Genomic DNA, 14906 nt, shown 5'->3' with positions numbered 1-14906 from the left:
GCCCATATCTTTTATAAGGTCAGAGTTTGAGATTCAAATTTCAAAGAAAGTCAAATCCATTAGTATATTCTGTTTATACCCGCCATCCGTCCTCACCAATCCCATCGTTATCAGTCTGTTTTTCTGCCTGACAACTATTCCTCCAGCATGTCACAATTTGGAAGTGTGACTTAAATCCTCAAATTTTCCCTCACCTTTTTTTTTTTGGTTTTGGTACTTGCTACTTTATCTAATGAGGCTTCTAAGGGTTTCAAAGTGAGGAAGATGGAAAAGAAATCTAGGTCCATGTGAGGCACAATGTTAGCTGGCATTTAAGCTCAATACTTTTCTTTAAACCTTAGAAAGAACGATGGTGACAGTCTGCAGATGTAATTAAATTGCATCTGGACCCTCTGCTTAGAGAAATCCACTCTTTCCAGTTTCCCCCCATGATGCATTTTGTGTCACTTTGAGCACACAACTTCGCACAAGTGTCATCGGGATCTGTTTATTCCGTTTCACCCACTCCTCCCGTTCTGGCCCTAACGTGATCCTCCCGGGTCTCAGTTTTGCATTTTGAACACATTAAAAGCGTAGACAGTGGAGGGCACCGGAACGAAAACTCCGCTTCCACGTACGTAGTTCTTCCTCAAGAACAAACGTCTGGCAGCTCGGCCCTCCGGACATCAATCAGCAGACTCTCCCTCTCTTGTCAGATCAGTTTAACGGCAAAGTAAACCCTAATGGCAGCATGTGTTCTTTAGCCCCTCGTGCTCATGAATTTTTCAGTCTGTACCCGGTGGAATATCAACTTAAACCGAACCCCGCTGAGGCTTTCGGAAACAGCCTTTCCTCAAGTGCACTCAACCTAACGTGGAAGGTTAAGGTCCCGCTAATCAAATGCCATCGCTCGATTTTCTTATCAGAACAATCAACTGGGCGGCTTAAAAACAGGACATCATGCTCCGATTGTTTTGTCCCATCTATGATATCAGTGGAGGATTCCCCATCCCAGGCAGTAGTTTTGGCTACACCAGATTACTGGGGAAGTGTTTGCGTCTCTCTTAAAGGGCTCCCCCGGTTACCAAGACGTTATTGTCCTATCTGATCAAAATTTTTACCAGCTACACACAGACATATCTAAGTTTGTATTCAGTTGTTAGAAAAAAATTGAATTCATAGACCGCCATTGTTGCTTAAGTCGGAACGCCGTCTGTGTAGCGATGCCAAGTTGGCCCTCGGCTCGGTCACGTTCATTTTACCGTACCGTGCAAAAACACGTCATCTGTTCAACGATTCCCATTTGAAGCTGAGAGAGAAGTGAGCGAGAATGATAACGCTGGAGACAAAAGTCCAAATGAGCCTCAAATGAAGACGAACAAAGACGTGAAGAGGCAAAAGTCAGCAAAAGATACTGGCGTGCATGTGGCAACTGTGTTGTTGTGTAAACAGAGAGATAGCATTTGATGAAGTAGGTCCACTTTTTGTCATCGGATGTTCATCTAAACCACTGTGCTGACCGACCCCGGCCACATCGTCAGCCTTCACCATGATCGTGTCGGTGCCCGGTCTTACTGCATCAGATTCTTCTGCTGGAGCAGCATGTTGACATCCTTGCAGGAGAACATCCAGCGTCTCCTGCCTGTGGTTGTTCTTCCAATGGGCTTCACTTTTTTTCCAAGGACCTTTTGTCTGCTTGTGACAGAAAACTGTTGCCGTGACATTTGGCTTTAGTTTCAGTTTAAAACTAGCACTTTCAGCAGCTTAGCTCGGCTAAATGTGTCAAACGTATCCTGAGAAAAGCGCCATGGATCCTTGGGAAGTTGTGTCCACAAGCAATTTCCACTCCTTTCTTCTCTTCCTGTCCCTTGGAAAGTTTTGTAAACTTGCATCAGTTCCTTTGTTTTCCTTGGACTGAAATTTGTTCCCAAAGGCAGCACAATGTAGAATTGTTACCGTGTAAACCGTACAGAAGCGAGCAAACGTTAACACTAGCAGAGAACCAATGCTAATATGAGCAACCTATGTACGTCATCAACCCAGCATGTATTGAGTTAGTAAAACATTTTTCGTTTATTAGTATTCATTCATTTGTCATCTACGGCTCATCCTGCACTCAGGATCATGAGGATATTGTAGCCTATCCCTGCTGGTATTGGGCTGGGAGCAGCGTTCGCACTAGGTTAGTTGCCAGTCGACCGCAGGGCCACATATAGACACAACCATTAACTCTCTTATTCACACATGGATGGACAATTTAGGATCTCCTGAGAAACTTCTGCATGTTTTTGGACTGTGGGAGGAGTTGTTTTAAAAAAAAAAAACATTCTCATTATTTCATATTAAAGTTGGGGTAAGTTTTGACACTTCCTGCCTTGTGACATTCAAACTGAATTAATATCTTTAAAAAATGCCATTAATATTTTTTACACAATGCAAGATTCACGGCACATACCCATGTATATGTGCGTGCCTGCAGGCCCGCTCAGTGGGGTGCATACCTGCTTGAAGCCACTCCACATGACACTTTTGTTCTCAACACACGAGATAAGGGATCTGTCAGCTGGGACATCACAGTGAAAGCCCCCAGTGGTTCTGCAGCAGGTGCTCACCAAGTCTCCATCCACTGATTAAAGAGACATTGTTTATTCAGCGTTTTCGCTTGAACAAATAAAATCCATGCATATATGAAGCAAAAAAAAAGAAAAAAAAAACTGCGGTCATTCATTTTTTGTCTCACAACTTTAGCAAACCAAAGTCATTTTTTGCTGCTTATTGCAAAATGTTAATGTGCCTCAGTCTCCCTGTCCGTTTTTTTTTCTCCCCGCCGCCATCCACCAGGCCTTGTGCTCAATGGACGAGTTCAGGAATCTGGACCGTGACATCGAGGGCTCGGCGAAACGCTGGAAGAAGTTTGTGGAGTCCGAGTGTCCGGAAAAGGAGAAACTCCCGCAGGAGTGGAAGAATAAAAATTCCCTCCAGAGGCTGTGCATAATGAGGGCCCTGAGGCCTGACCGCATGACGTATGCCGTGAGGTGAGTGGCGGGGACGCCATGTGGCCTTTGCTCTGTGATCCACATAGTGTCTTTCTGACCTGCGCTGTTTGGCAAAAGGCCGATGGGGTGAAACGGGTTAACCTTTTGGCTTAAAGTTCGGAGTGACGGGGGCACCTGTGCTCACCCTTTGATCGCAACGCTAGTTTGTTTGTGGACCAGACAACACGTGCAGTTTCGTTTATCGGAAAGAGACGAGGAAAACGCCTCTTAACCTCCGTCCCCACCGAATCAGACCTGCTTATTAAGACGCGTTGTCCGAACACCCTGTCTTGTTTTGATGACAAAGCAAACCTATTTTTAATCAAGCTGTAACCAGATTGGGAACAGATAACCGTAACGCTCTTTAATAATTCTTACGCCGTCCTCCGATGATAATATTATAATCAGGCAGAAAAACCCGGAGTCTACCGCAGGCTGTCCGTGCCAGGATGCCGCACACGGGATCCCAACACGAGCCAACTAGTATCGATTCATACAAATAGTATTGATTTATGAAAACAGTTTATCCCGCGCTGTGTCCTACAGCAGATTCTGGTGTAACTCAGCGTGTCCTTTGCCGAAGCAGTGTCCTTCCTCTCTGCAGAGACTTTGTAGAGGAGAAGCTGGGGAACAAGTATGTGATTGGCAGATCCGTGGACTTTGCTGTGTCCTTTGAAGAGTCGGGTCCGGCTACGCCCATGTTCTTCATCCTCTCTCCCGGAGTTGACCCTTTGAAGGATGTGGAGAAACATGGCAAGTCAGACTTATTTTATCTTCAGTAAGGCATAAAATTCAGACTGACAGTTACAGGGTTTTTTTTTCATTATCAGTGAATATGCATTTACAAAGAAACAGCGTCTGTTTGAAACACTTCTCAGTTTCCTTAAACATCATTTTGTCGTCGGCTGCAGGTGCGCTTGCATGCATGACTTCCACTTTGATTCCCGCTGCATATTAAGATCAGGCGAAAACAACAATCGTGACTACACGTTTGCCTTGCATCCGTGCTGTGACATCAGCCATCAGTGCCAATGCACAACAGGCTCCGGGTAGATTAAAGGGATTATGCAAAAGGTCACCAATATATGAGATGACCCCGCTGGTGAATTAGGGCCAGCAGAAAGTAAATGTCATTGGTTTTAGAATAACTTTACACTCCTGAATAATTTGGATGCTTGCTTGGCACACTGTTTTGATTTTTGACCAAAACAAGCCTCAAGTCAGAGCACCCGTGCCGGTTTGTGTCAGGGCCACACAGCAGTCGACCTGCTGCCAAGTTCCTTTGTCTGGAGATATTTGATGTCAGATCGAATGAATACTCAGACAACAAGGATATCGTAATTTTATATAAGCACAGAAATACCCACAGGAAATGTCCTATATTGCTTTGAATATATACGGCACACTCATTGTGTTAAATAATACATCATTTGTTGGATGTAACGTCTCTGTTTTTCTCTTTTTCATGTTGCTATTTCGGGGTGCAGGAGCTTGGGATTGCTTTTATTTATTCATGTTCCCTCATGCAAGAGACTAAGCATAATTATCAGTCTGAAATGTAATGAAATAAATAAACCAATATAGTAAAATAAAATGAAAATTTAAGATAAGATAAAAAAAAAATTAAATGTAAAATTTTATTTTATTTCACTTATGAATCTATCTATCTATCTATCTATCTATCTATCTATCTATCTATCTATCTATCTATCTATCTATCTATCTATCTATCTATCTATCTATCTATCTATCTATGGCCTCTTTTAGCAGGGTTCTGCAGGAAGTGCATATCATGAAGCATATCTGTGAATCATACCTCAGAATGTTTTTGTTTTTGTTCCAAATCAAAACTGTCAAATCAGGTCAGTAAAAGGATTTTTTGTTTGTTTGTTTGCTTTTTTGTTTTTCACCAGGAACAGCATCAATGCCTTTCAGAGCACTACGCCACAGATATTTTACAGCTGCTATTTGTCACGTAGCCTGGTGCGAATTTGTGTCCATACACATTTTATATGGACTTTTATATGCACTTTTCCAATCTACAAACCCACCGGCTATCTGTCAGACAATGATTAGCCTTGAGGAATACATACAATTGCCTGTTATCAAGTGCAGCCAGTAGATATCTGTTCCCTGACGTATGTTTCCTTGTGTCTGCCAGTATCTGACTTACGACTTAAGATGTTCAAATGGAGTCCGGGTATGAAATGATATATGTGACTGGAAATATGCCGCACCACTTAAAGATACATACATAAATTATAAAGACTCTTTTTCAAGCATAAACGTTCACCTCCTCTGGTCTCTGCTTGGACAGTCCACCTCCATGTAGCAGCCCCTCAAAAGCGAGCGGTCCGTACAGCTCAGACAACCAACCACGAGACTTCATTTGCTAATTATATATTCATAAGCGCAATCGTTTTTCATGGATTAGCAAAGGCCCTGTGTGATTTACTTCCTGTTTGGCCAGCGCATAATAGAAAATCATCTCGGGCTTGAAGTAGCTCGCCATTACATCAGCACTTTAATATCTCCTGGACGGTTCGGAATCCACAATCCTCTTCTAATATCGTAAATATTTGCCAGAGCCCATTGGTAAGAGGTGTGATAATTGATTATCAACACTCTGGATCTGGGTGTAGTCAATCATATCAAAGAGTAACCGTGTCCTGCTGATGCTGCTGCCTCTGCAGAGCGAGACAGAGGGGAGAGTGCTGTAATGTTGAGTAACAGCACACACCGCGCTCAAACCCCAAAGAGATACTTCTCCATTAGAGCTCTGACTGGTGGCTTTTTGGCTGGTATTAGACTTCAGTTCCACTTTCATTAGACTGACAATGTGATTTTGTGCTCGGCAGGGGACTAATATCCCTGAGACAGAACCTCACTGTCTGCGTCATCGTAGGTTGAGGTTTTTAATGAAACAGGAAAACTAAATCCCGCTCGCAAAACCCGGCAAGGCTGGCAAAGCGACAACCATTTCGTATTTGCTGAAATTCTTACAGAGGGTTAAAAGAGCTTCTTTACCAGTCGAACCATTTACCTTTTTTGGAGGTGTGTAAAAAAATCAGTTTCAATTATGCTTCGTTTTTTGTCGCCTTTTTCCAGTTATCTATCTTCAATTAAGTTATGCAGATGGCTCACTAATATCAGCGGTGGACATACTAAAAACATGTCATGGAAAAAGGAAGAGATTCTGTGAAACGTATAACTCCCAATAAACAGATTCCAGATATTTTCAGTTTGCCATCAAGTCTAAGAGTGAACAGAGGCATCAGATGTTTTGAAATCAGAAAAAATAGCTAAAGTGGCAGCGAGCCGGGCCAATTAAAACCATAATGTAGAGTCAAGATAGATCTTGAGAAAAGAGAGGGGCCTAACCCTGACCCGGACCCTGACCCTGGCCAAGGCCCGATATTTCAGATTCAGATTAGTATATCAGACAAACACAACTGAAAAAACATTGTGGAAAAAAAACGCTCCTCCCATTCTGAATTAATGAGGTAGTTTTTGCTTCTTACTGGGTCCAGCTCCACCTACTCATTTGTTGAACTTCTCTTCAGTGGAAATAAATTGGAAGCCACTAACTAGATGATTGGTTTGCGGCAGTAGCTCTTGCGGGTGCGCTGTGACCCTTGACCTTGTGTTTCAAAGAGATCTCAGACTCACTGCACTGTATGTCAGTCACCTGGCAAATTCCAAGTGGGGATGGATGATAGGCTAACAGCTATTTTTTAAAGACATGCAAACCACCCACACCACATGTACCGCAGTGTATTCTGTGGCTCACTTGTTTTTACATGCCGCGGTCTCCTTTAGCAGAGGCAGGGCTCCACAGGCGACCCACGTTAGCCTTTGCGTTTGACTGGTCAATTGTGATAGATGTGTTGAGCTCCTCTGCGTTTGATAATTTTAGATTTTTTTTCTGATAACACAGCACTGCAAGGATAGAACTGTTTCACCGCATGCATTCTGGCACGCCATACCCGCCAAGGTGTACGCAAAATTGAATGATTAATTATGACGCTGTAACTTTCAGTGTCATCGCAAGGACAATCTCTTGGCCTCCGAATCACCTGTCCTGCACGGTGTCTGCGTACCAGAAACTGCTGCAGCTTCACTTTAATTTTTTATAGCTACAATCTGTGGGCTATACACAGCACGACGCTGTTATCGTAACAATGCAGGTTAATGGCTAATAGCTGAGAGAGAAAAAACACACACACATTTGATTCAACGCATTTATTTTGAGTGCCATTAAGGCAGAGACGTGCCATGCTGCCCGTTTAGCTTCCTGAGAGCTAATATTCATAATATTGTGTTGACAAGGTGAAACTGGGCATTTTCAGCTTGTTACGAGCACTTTCAAAACCTTGATGGTGCTCAAAGCAACATCACCATCACCTCTTATTCACCGCCCACCGATGGCAGCTCTTTCCCAACCGCCGCCAGGCACTAGACGTTAGTGCGCTACCACCGACAGTGGCATCGCTGCAGCTTTTTTTAAACTTTCCTCCAGTCGCTGTAACAAAGTGAACATCATATCAAAATGTTTTAGTTTAACCTACAGCCATACAGTAGCAGTTGGTTTTGTGACAAAAATGCAGGTTGCACAATTTTGGACAGAGTTTCGGCATCTCTCATCATCAGTTTTTCTTTTTTTTTTTTTTTTTTTTTTAATTTAGGATTGCTTTCTTGAAGATTGTGTGTTAATTCTACAGAAATATCTTTGGGGATGTGAGTTTTCAGAGCCAATGAATTCCATTCCACAACACCAAATTCCTTATTTTAAAATTCAGTTTGAGTTCCAAAAGGTAAAACATTTGCATCAAGTCGGTCGAATTCAGGTGTTTCAGCAAATATTTGAGTTGGGGTTCAAAATCATTCATGACCCAATAGGAAGTTATTTTTCTTTCAACAATCTTGACCATTTGCTTATTTTCCAGGGAAGAAGTTGGGTTTCACCTTCGACAACAAGAACTTCCACAACGTGTCTCTTGGTCAGGGTCAGGAGGTCATTGCTGAAAAAGCCCTCGATCTGGCCGCCAAAAATGGCCACTGGGTTATCCTGCAGGTAAGGCTTTACACACAAACACTTAGACACACCATGCGTGCGCAAACCGTGGTTCTGAGTATAACATACGAGGGATGCTGAAGGTTAATGTGCACTCTATTTGTAAAAGGTCACATTCACAATGAGCCCACGCACTCCATCTAATTTGGATCCATCCATCATCTCCAATGATACCAGCCAGATATCTGGGGCTGAACTCTAATATGAATCAGATGAAATGATGCTTCCACCACCATTGTTTAAAAAAAAAGGAAAAAAAAAAAAAACAGAAATAATGCAGCCACTTGGCACAAAAACCCACCAAAGACAAAAATGATTCATACACAAACGCTCACAAAGGAACCATTTTGCAAGCCGAACACGAGGGTTCATTTATGTCAAGGATTTCCCATTCGGGAGCTGTTATAGGTGACATTTCCTTTATCAGTGTGAATGAAGTGTATTATCGCACTGTTTTTCACCACGTATCCGATAGGAGGTTCCTCCCAGGTTTAACAGTGCGGAAAAGTGAATTTTACTCCGGACAGAAATTTCCCTACTGGAAGGGCAGCAGCATTATACAGTACAATATCTGCAGCAGCCGTGTGTCCCCCCCAACACACCACCCCCTTCTTATCTGGAGGCCAAGGCTGGCGTTTGCATTTTAAGTGGAAACCTTGGTGGAATTATAATGGGAAGTATCGACAGATATGAACCGCAGACTGTGCACCGGCAGACAGCCTCTTCTGTTTTAATACGCACAGCTGGTACAAAGTAAAAGAAGAAAACAACAAAAAAAGGGAGAGAGCGAGTGAGATTGGGGTGCCATGTCTCTCTGCTCCAGCGCCAGGGTAGCACAGACGAGCAGTTGTTTAATTACCTTTGCATAAGAATCCAGATCAATAGGCTTAAGAAGGCCTCGTCCCCCTGGCAACAAACCTCCTACTTGCTTTATCATCCACTGTCTGTTTGTCTGCTTGCTGATTGCCACCTCATGGCGCTGGCTGGGGTGGGTGCGTGTTGGCGTGCGTGTGTGCCTGGTTGTCTAGCACCGGCTCAGTCCTCCATGTACCTTGACACTTTAGCAGGGATCCCAGGATAGCCTAGAAAAATAAGGAGCGCGGTCAACGAATGCAGCAGATTCCATGGATGATCCTGTGTTGTTCTGAGAATATCACCCGTGTGATTCATTTGACTATCACTAAAAATGGACAAATCTGAAGACCATCGGTGACTACAAAGTAGTGGTAGGTTAGAGTGTAACTAGACAGCGTAGGATGGTGATTTGCAGGATGAATCTGGTGACAAGGAAGATGAGGAGGACAAAGGAGGAGCAGAGGAATAAGTGGAAGAAGGTGAAAAGGGACTGTTGTGTGGTTTTCAGGGAGGAGTTGAGAATGGCTGTGTGTGGTCAGGGAGAGCTTCCAGATAACCGGACAACTACAGCTAATGTAATCAGGGAGTGCTTGGTGCGCCATCTGGAAGGAAAATAGATAAGGAGACCAGGTGGTGAGATGTGGAAGTGCAGGTTTATATGTAAGAGGTTTGCAAAAAAGAGGCGGGACATTGAGGGAGCTGAAGAGGACTTAAGAGTACAGTGAGGTGCAGTACAAGGTAAAGGCATTACATTACAGATTTTACATAACAGGTATTTGGCAGACGCTTTTATCCAAAGCGACTTACAAAAAGTGCAATTCAATCACTGAAGATCCAAAGTACCAGTAGTCGGAAGGCAGAGATAGCAAAGACCAAAGAAATAGTAATGGGAAGACGGAAAGAGTACTGTGAAGAGCCGCTGAATGAGGAAAATGAAAGGGTAGTAGAAGAGACTACTGTGGACCAGGAAGTAGCGAAGATTCGTAAGAGTAAAATAATTCGGGCACTGAAAAGTATGAAGGCTGGAAAGATGGTTGGTCCGGATTAAATACCTGTGGATGTATAGGAATGTCTTTGAGAGGCAGTGGTTTGATTATCTGACAAGATCTCAGTGTGAGAGGATGCCTGAGGAATGGAGAAGAAGTGTGATGGTGCCTATTTTTAAGAATAAGAGAGATGTGCAGAATTGCAGCAATTATAGGGGAATAAAGTTGATGAGCCATACAATGAAGTTATGGGAAAGAGTAGTGGAAACTAGACTGAGAGCAGAAGTCAGCATTTGTGAGCGGCTGCATGGTTTGATGCCTAGAAAGAGTACTGCAGATAAAGTACTTGCTTTAAGAATGCTGGTAGAGAAGTACAGAGAAGGTCAGAGGGAGCTGCATTGGGTTTTTGTAGACCTAGAAAAAGCATGTGACAGGGTGCAAAGAGAGGAGCTCTGATATTGTATGAGGAAGTCTGGAGTGGCAGAGAAGTATGTTAGACTGGTACAGGACATGTATGCTAGCTGTGAGACAGTGGTGCTGTGTGCTGTAGGGGTAACAGAGAAGTTCAAGGTGGAGGTGGGACTCCATCAGGGATCTGCTCAGAGCCCCTTCTTGTTTGCAGTGGTGATGGACAGGCTGACAGATGAGGTTAGACAGAAATCGCCATGGACCATGATGTTTGCAGATGACATTGTGATCTGTAGTTGGAGCAGGGAACAGTTTGAGGAAAATCTAGATAGGTGGAGGTATGCTCTGGAAAGGAGAGGAATGAAAGCTCCTCCGTATACATGTGGGAATGAGATAAACATAAGGCTAAAGGGAGTGAGGACAATGAAGGTTGAGGATTTTAAGTTCTTTGGGTCAACAGTCCAGAGTAATGGAGAGTGTGGAAAAAAAGGTAAAGAAATATGTTCAAGCAGTTTTAAGAGTGGAGAAAGTGTCAGGGGTAATGTGTGATAAAAGAATAGAGAGTTGAATAGAATATCCCTTTAATCGTCTCACAGCGGGGAAATTACAAGCCAAATATCCAATAACAGCCAAACTGAAAGGAAGGCGTGAGACCGGCAATGTTGTCTGATTCAGAGATAGTGCCATTGAAGAAAAGACAAGGAGCAGAGCTGGACGAAGAGGAGATGAAGATTTTGAGGTTCTTTGGAAGTGACAAATGTAGCAAAAGAGGACATGAAGTTAGTTGGTGCAAAAGGAGGGGAGACCAAGAATCAGGTTAGATGGGGGAGGTTGATTCACCGTGGCGACCCTTGATGGGAGCAGCTGAAGGCTTAGAATGAACAAATATAGTTAATGCTTGGTCAAAATGTATCTGAAAAAATCAGATTACATGAAAGGTGGTTTAAAATAATCTTATTTTTTGTGAGACATGGATTGAGAAGTAATTTTGTGTCACATATGTTATCAACAAAATTAAAAACATTAAAAAAAAAAAAAGGTGATCAGAAAATAAGCCAACAAAGAAGAATATGCTTTGGAGGATACTTGAAAATGACAAATGACAAAGAAATGTGCTGTAAAAAGGTGTTGAAAGAACCAATAGAATAAAACAGAATAGAATAGAATTGAAATGATCTGAACATTAGATATCCTGAGAGTCAGTGAAGTGGAAGGAACATTTTATTATGCATTTCAATCCAGCTCAATTTCCAGAAAAGAGCGGGGGGGACCCTGTTTAGACTGCTCATTTCCGCGCAGTTTATCCACTCGCTTATCAATCCACACCTCCTCCCACCTAAACCTGCTATCGCCCTCTTCCTTTTTTCACCTTCTCATCTCAGCTGTCCTCCCACCCGTCCACCCCCCTCTCTTGTCTCACGGTCCACCATCCTCTCCCGCTGCCAGGCCTCGGCTCCATCAACAGAGAGCCGGGTCAATGGCGAGCTCCCCTTCACCGATGGGTAATTATACTGCAGAATAGCAGCCCGTGCTCCGATGCGCCTGGGAGACAGAGATGCAGAAACTTTAAAAGCGGTCCTCCGGGGGGTGGGTTGCGATGGGGGTTGGGGGTGGAGAGGCAATCAATCGGGCAGATTGGAGCTGAATATCCCACACTCTGGCCGGGGAATCAAGTGGGCTAAAATCACCGGAGTCTTTGCACATTTTCGACTAAAGCCACTCCATTTTCAGATGGTGCCAGAGAGCGGAGCAGATAAGACAGACAGCGGAAAAACCGGACCGAGAGAGTCTCCCGCTCTCGCTTTATAAATCGTCGTCGAAAGCCTCTTCAACTTTAAATCGTTAGACTTTTTTTGATGACCCCGATTTCCCGAAATCTCACAAGAAGAACCGTCTGAAAATTGTTTAAACTATTGATGTAGGACTGATATAAAATCCAATTAGATGCAAACAGTGCAATGTTGAGAGGTCCGAAGTTTCGCCCCTTGTTCAAGGATTTTCAAAGACCGAGATTAAACGAAATTCATTTTTTTTTCTTCTTTTTGGAATATTTTGTTCTCCATGCGCTGAGCATCCCTGCAATTTAAACGTCTGCAGCGGTTGAACTGTGCATTCCTCCGCCTCATCGATCACTGACGCGTATTGATAAACGCTGCTGCTTGGAGCCACTTGACTCAAGCAGAGATGAGCGGTGGCTACCCCGGGTTCGATCTAGTCCGGCACATTCAGGGAGATACTCGGGAAATGTCATAAGCCCTTAACCAAAAAATTCACTGTGAAAGACACAAACCGTTGACTGAAAATTTAATAAAATGAAGATAAATACATATGAATAAAATCAATCAATGGAAAAGGAAAAAAGACTGGAAAATCCGAATTAAATACACGCTGGATTTTTTGTCAGCCGCTCAATATTGTATTTACATGTAGCTCAAAGAATAACAGGTGAGAGACAGAGACAAGAAACGTTTTTCTCTTTGGAGCCAATGCATCATAGTGACCTATAAAAATAGCATTGGTATATAATCCTTCAGTGATCGATGTCGGAGAGTTTCTTATTTATACATCCGACAGATAAATTGTACTAGAATCACTGATTCTGAGCAAGTCTGGTGAATGGAAGGCAAAAGGAATATAAAACATATGAAACTGTTCAAAAGTCGGTAAGACGACCAGGTGTCAACACCTTTTCTGGTTAAATTTGAAAGACATGTATGGACATTAATACTAAACTACACGTTGTAAGCCTTGTCCGAGAATCTGAAAACAAATCAACTGTTGTCCCTTTGAACACACAGTGTCAGTAAATAAATAAGTGCATTGTGCCCTGTGATCCTGAGTGCAGGATTGGTGGCAGACGATGGACGGATGGATGGATAAATACAGTGTGGTGATCGTATTAGCAACATAACAACAGCAATAATGATTATAATAATGTTGTTAATAATCACAATAATGGTAGTACAAATAACAAATAAGAATAAATAAATAAATAAAATAATAACATATATAATAATGATAATGCGGCCCTGCAACTGACTAGCGTAGAGTTCAGGGTGTACTCCACTTCTCACCCGATGACAGCTGGGATAGACATCAGCATCCCCTGCAACCCTGAATGCAGGACAAGTGGCAGAAGTGGATGGATGGATGGATGGATGGATAATGATAATAATGACGATGTTTCTACATCAACTACTACTGCTGATAGCAATGATATTCATAGCAACGCCAGTCACCTGACCAGGACACTGAATCATGGAAAATAAAGGCTTTAAAAAATAAAAAGTCTCGCTGAGATACTTTTGCGTGTCACCTCCATGAAATGCAATGTGAAGAAGCTATGGACTCTGCACCATTTCTTCTGAGATCAGCTGGAGTCATTTAGAAATGACATCTGTGGTGTTCTTAGTTTGTTGAGCCTCCATGAGCGAGGATCTAGCAATGATTGGCGCTGTGCCCTGACAGATGTCGACAACTTCTAGCATCGCAGAAAGAGGTGACTGTAGAAAAGATACCGGTAGTCTTGTAAAGGGGAACCCCTCATCCACAGCCGTGTGAATCCAAAAGGCGTATTTATTTTTCATTTTGGGGTTGAATTATTTTTCCATTCACTAATTCATGTTAGAAAAGAAAAAGAAATCTTGCGCGTGTGATTCATGCCACCAGAGATGCACTGCTTTTCCATATTCTTTTCCTCTTTTCTGAAATAAAATGCAAATACATCACATTGGGACCTTAAAAGTAAAGGCTTCAGATTTGATTATACACAGCTTGTCTTGTGCATATTTGTTATCTTAACTCAGCTGCCTGCAGTATCCTACACACACACACACACACCTTTCCCTGAACCCGATGGCTCTGAAACCCAAACAGCTCACCACGGCAGGGCGGTCTCCTCAGAGCGGCAGCCCAGCTGGGCAGCTATCCTCCGAGCAGCTTCTTGACAAATGACTTTCCCTGCGTGTGAAAGAGAGCGATCGTGTACCTGCATGCGTTTTATATAGGCTTTTGTGCGAGCTGCGTATGTCTGTGTGTGTGTGTGTGTGTGTGTGTGTGTGTGTGTGTGTGTGTGTGTGAGACAACCGGTTGTATGTCGCCATTGTGCTCTCCCTCAGGTTGTGTTTGATAGCAATGCATCAAAGAAACTTGCCAGCAGTTTATTATGATGGGTTTTAGATTTAACTTTCTGTATTATTATGTAAATAGACTCCGCTCTGATGTGGTATCAGTGCGGCCATCGCTGGGAAGCTGCGAGGCCTTTATCTGGGAAGACGTGTGGGGGAACAAAAAAATGTTGCACCTGAAAGTTAATTAAAAAGCTATAGAATGGCAAACCCTCCTCCGTCTGGTTTGTTTGTCCGTCAGCCTGCTGGTCCATCTCTCTCCGATCCTCCCACTACTCTCGCCCCGTTGCCAGAGGATGAATGGTTTCATTACAGTGACAAGTACTGAGGCAGTCTCTCACTCCTTCTGTTGGCTCCCTTTATTGCCTAACTATTTACATGCCAAGAGGAAAGGTTGCAACTCCCGCTTGATGAAAAAGTGCTTGAATTTAGACTTGTAATT

General features: G+C 43.1%; 1 protein-coding gene across 1 annotated transcript in view; it reads left to right on the top strand.

Annotated features, from left to right (window-relative positions):
- dnah9 (dynein, axonemal, heavy chain 9) overlaps positions 1-14906 on the top strand; it is a 192800-nt gene that overhangs the window by 149321 nt on the left and 28573 nt on the right. Inside the window, exons 70-72 of the mRNA XM_086140698.1 lie at positions 2821-3014; positions 3619-3767; positions 7961-8088. Of these exons, the coding sequence (XP_085996824.1) occupies positions 2821-3014; positions 3619-3767; positions 7961-8088 (471 nt within the window). The remainder of the gene's footprint in view (positions 1-2820; positions 3015-3618; positions 3768-7960; positions 8089-14906) is intronic.

The sequence above is a fragment of the Fistularia commersonii genome, chromosome 33 (genome assembly GCF_037954325.1).
Source record: "Fistularia commersonii isolate RoL2024-O1a breed Wild chromosome 33, RoL_Fcom_v1.0, whole genome shotgun sequence".
NCBI classification, from domain to species: domain Eukaryota; kingdom Metazoa; phylum Chordata; class Actinopteri; order Syngnathiformes; family Fistulariidae; genus Fistularia; species Fistularia commersonii.
The sequence above is the reverse complement of the archived record's forward strand: the minus strand, read 5'-3'. Positions and strand labels throughout refer to the sequence as shown.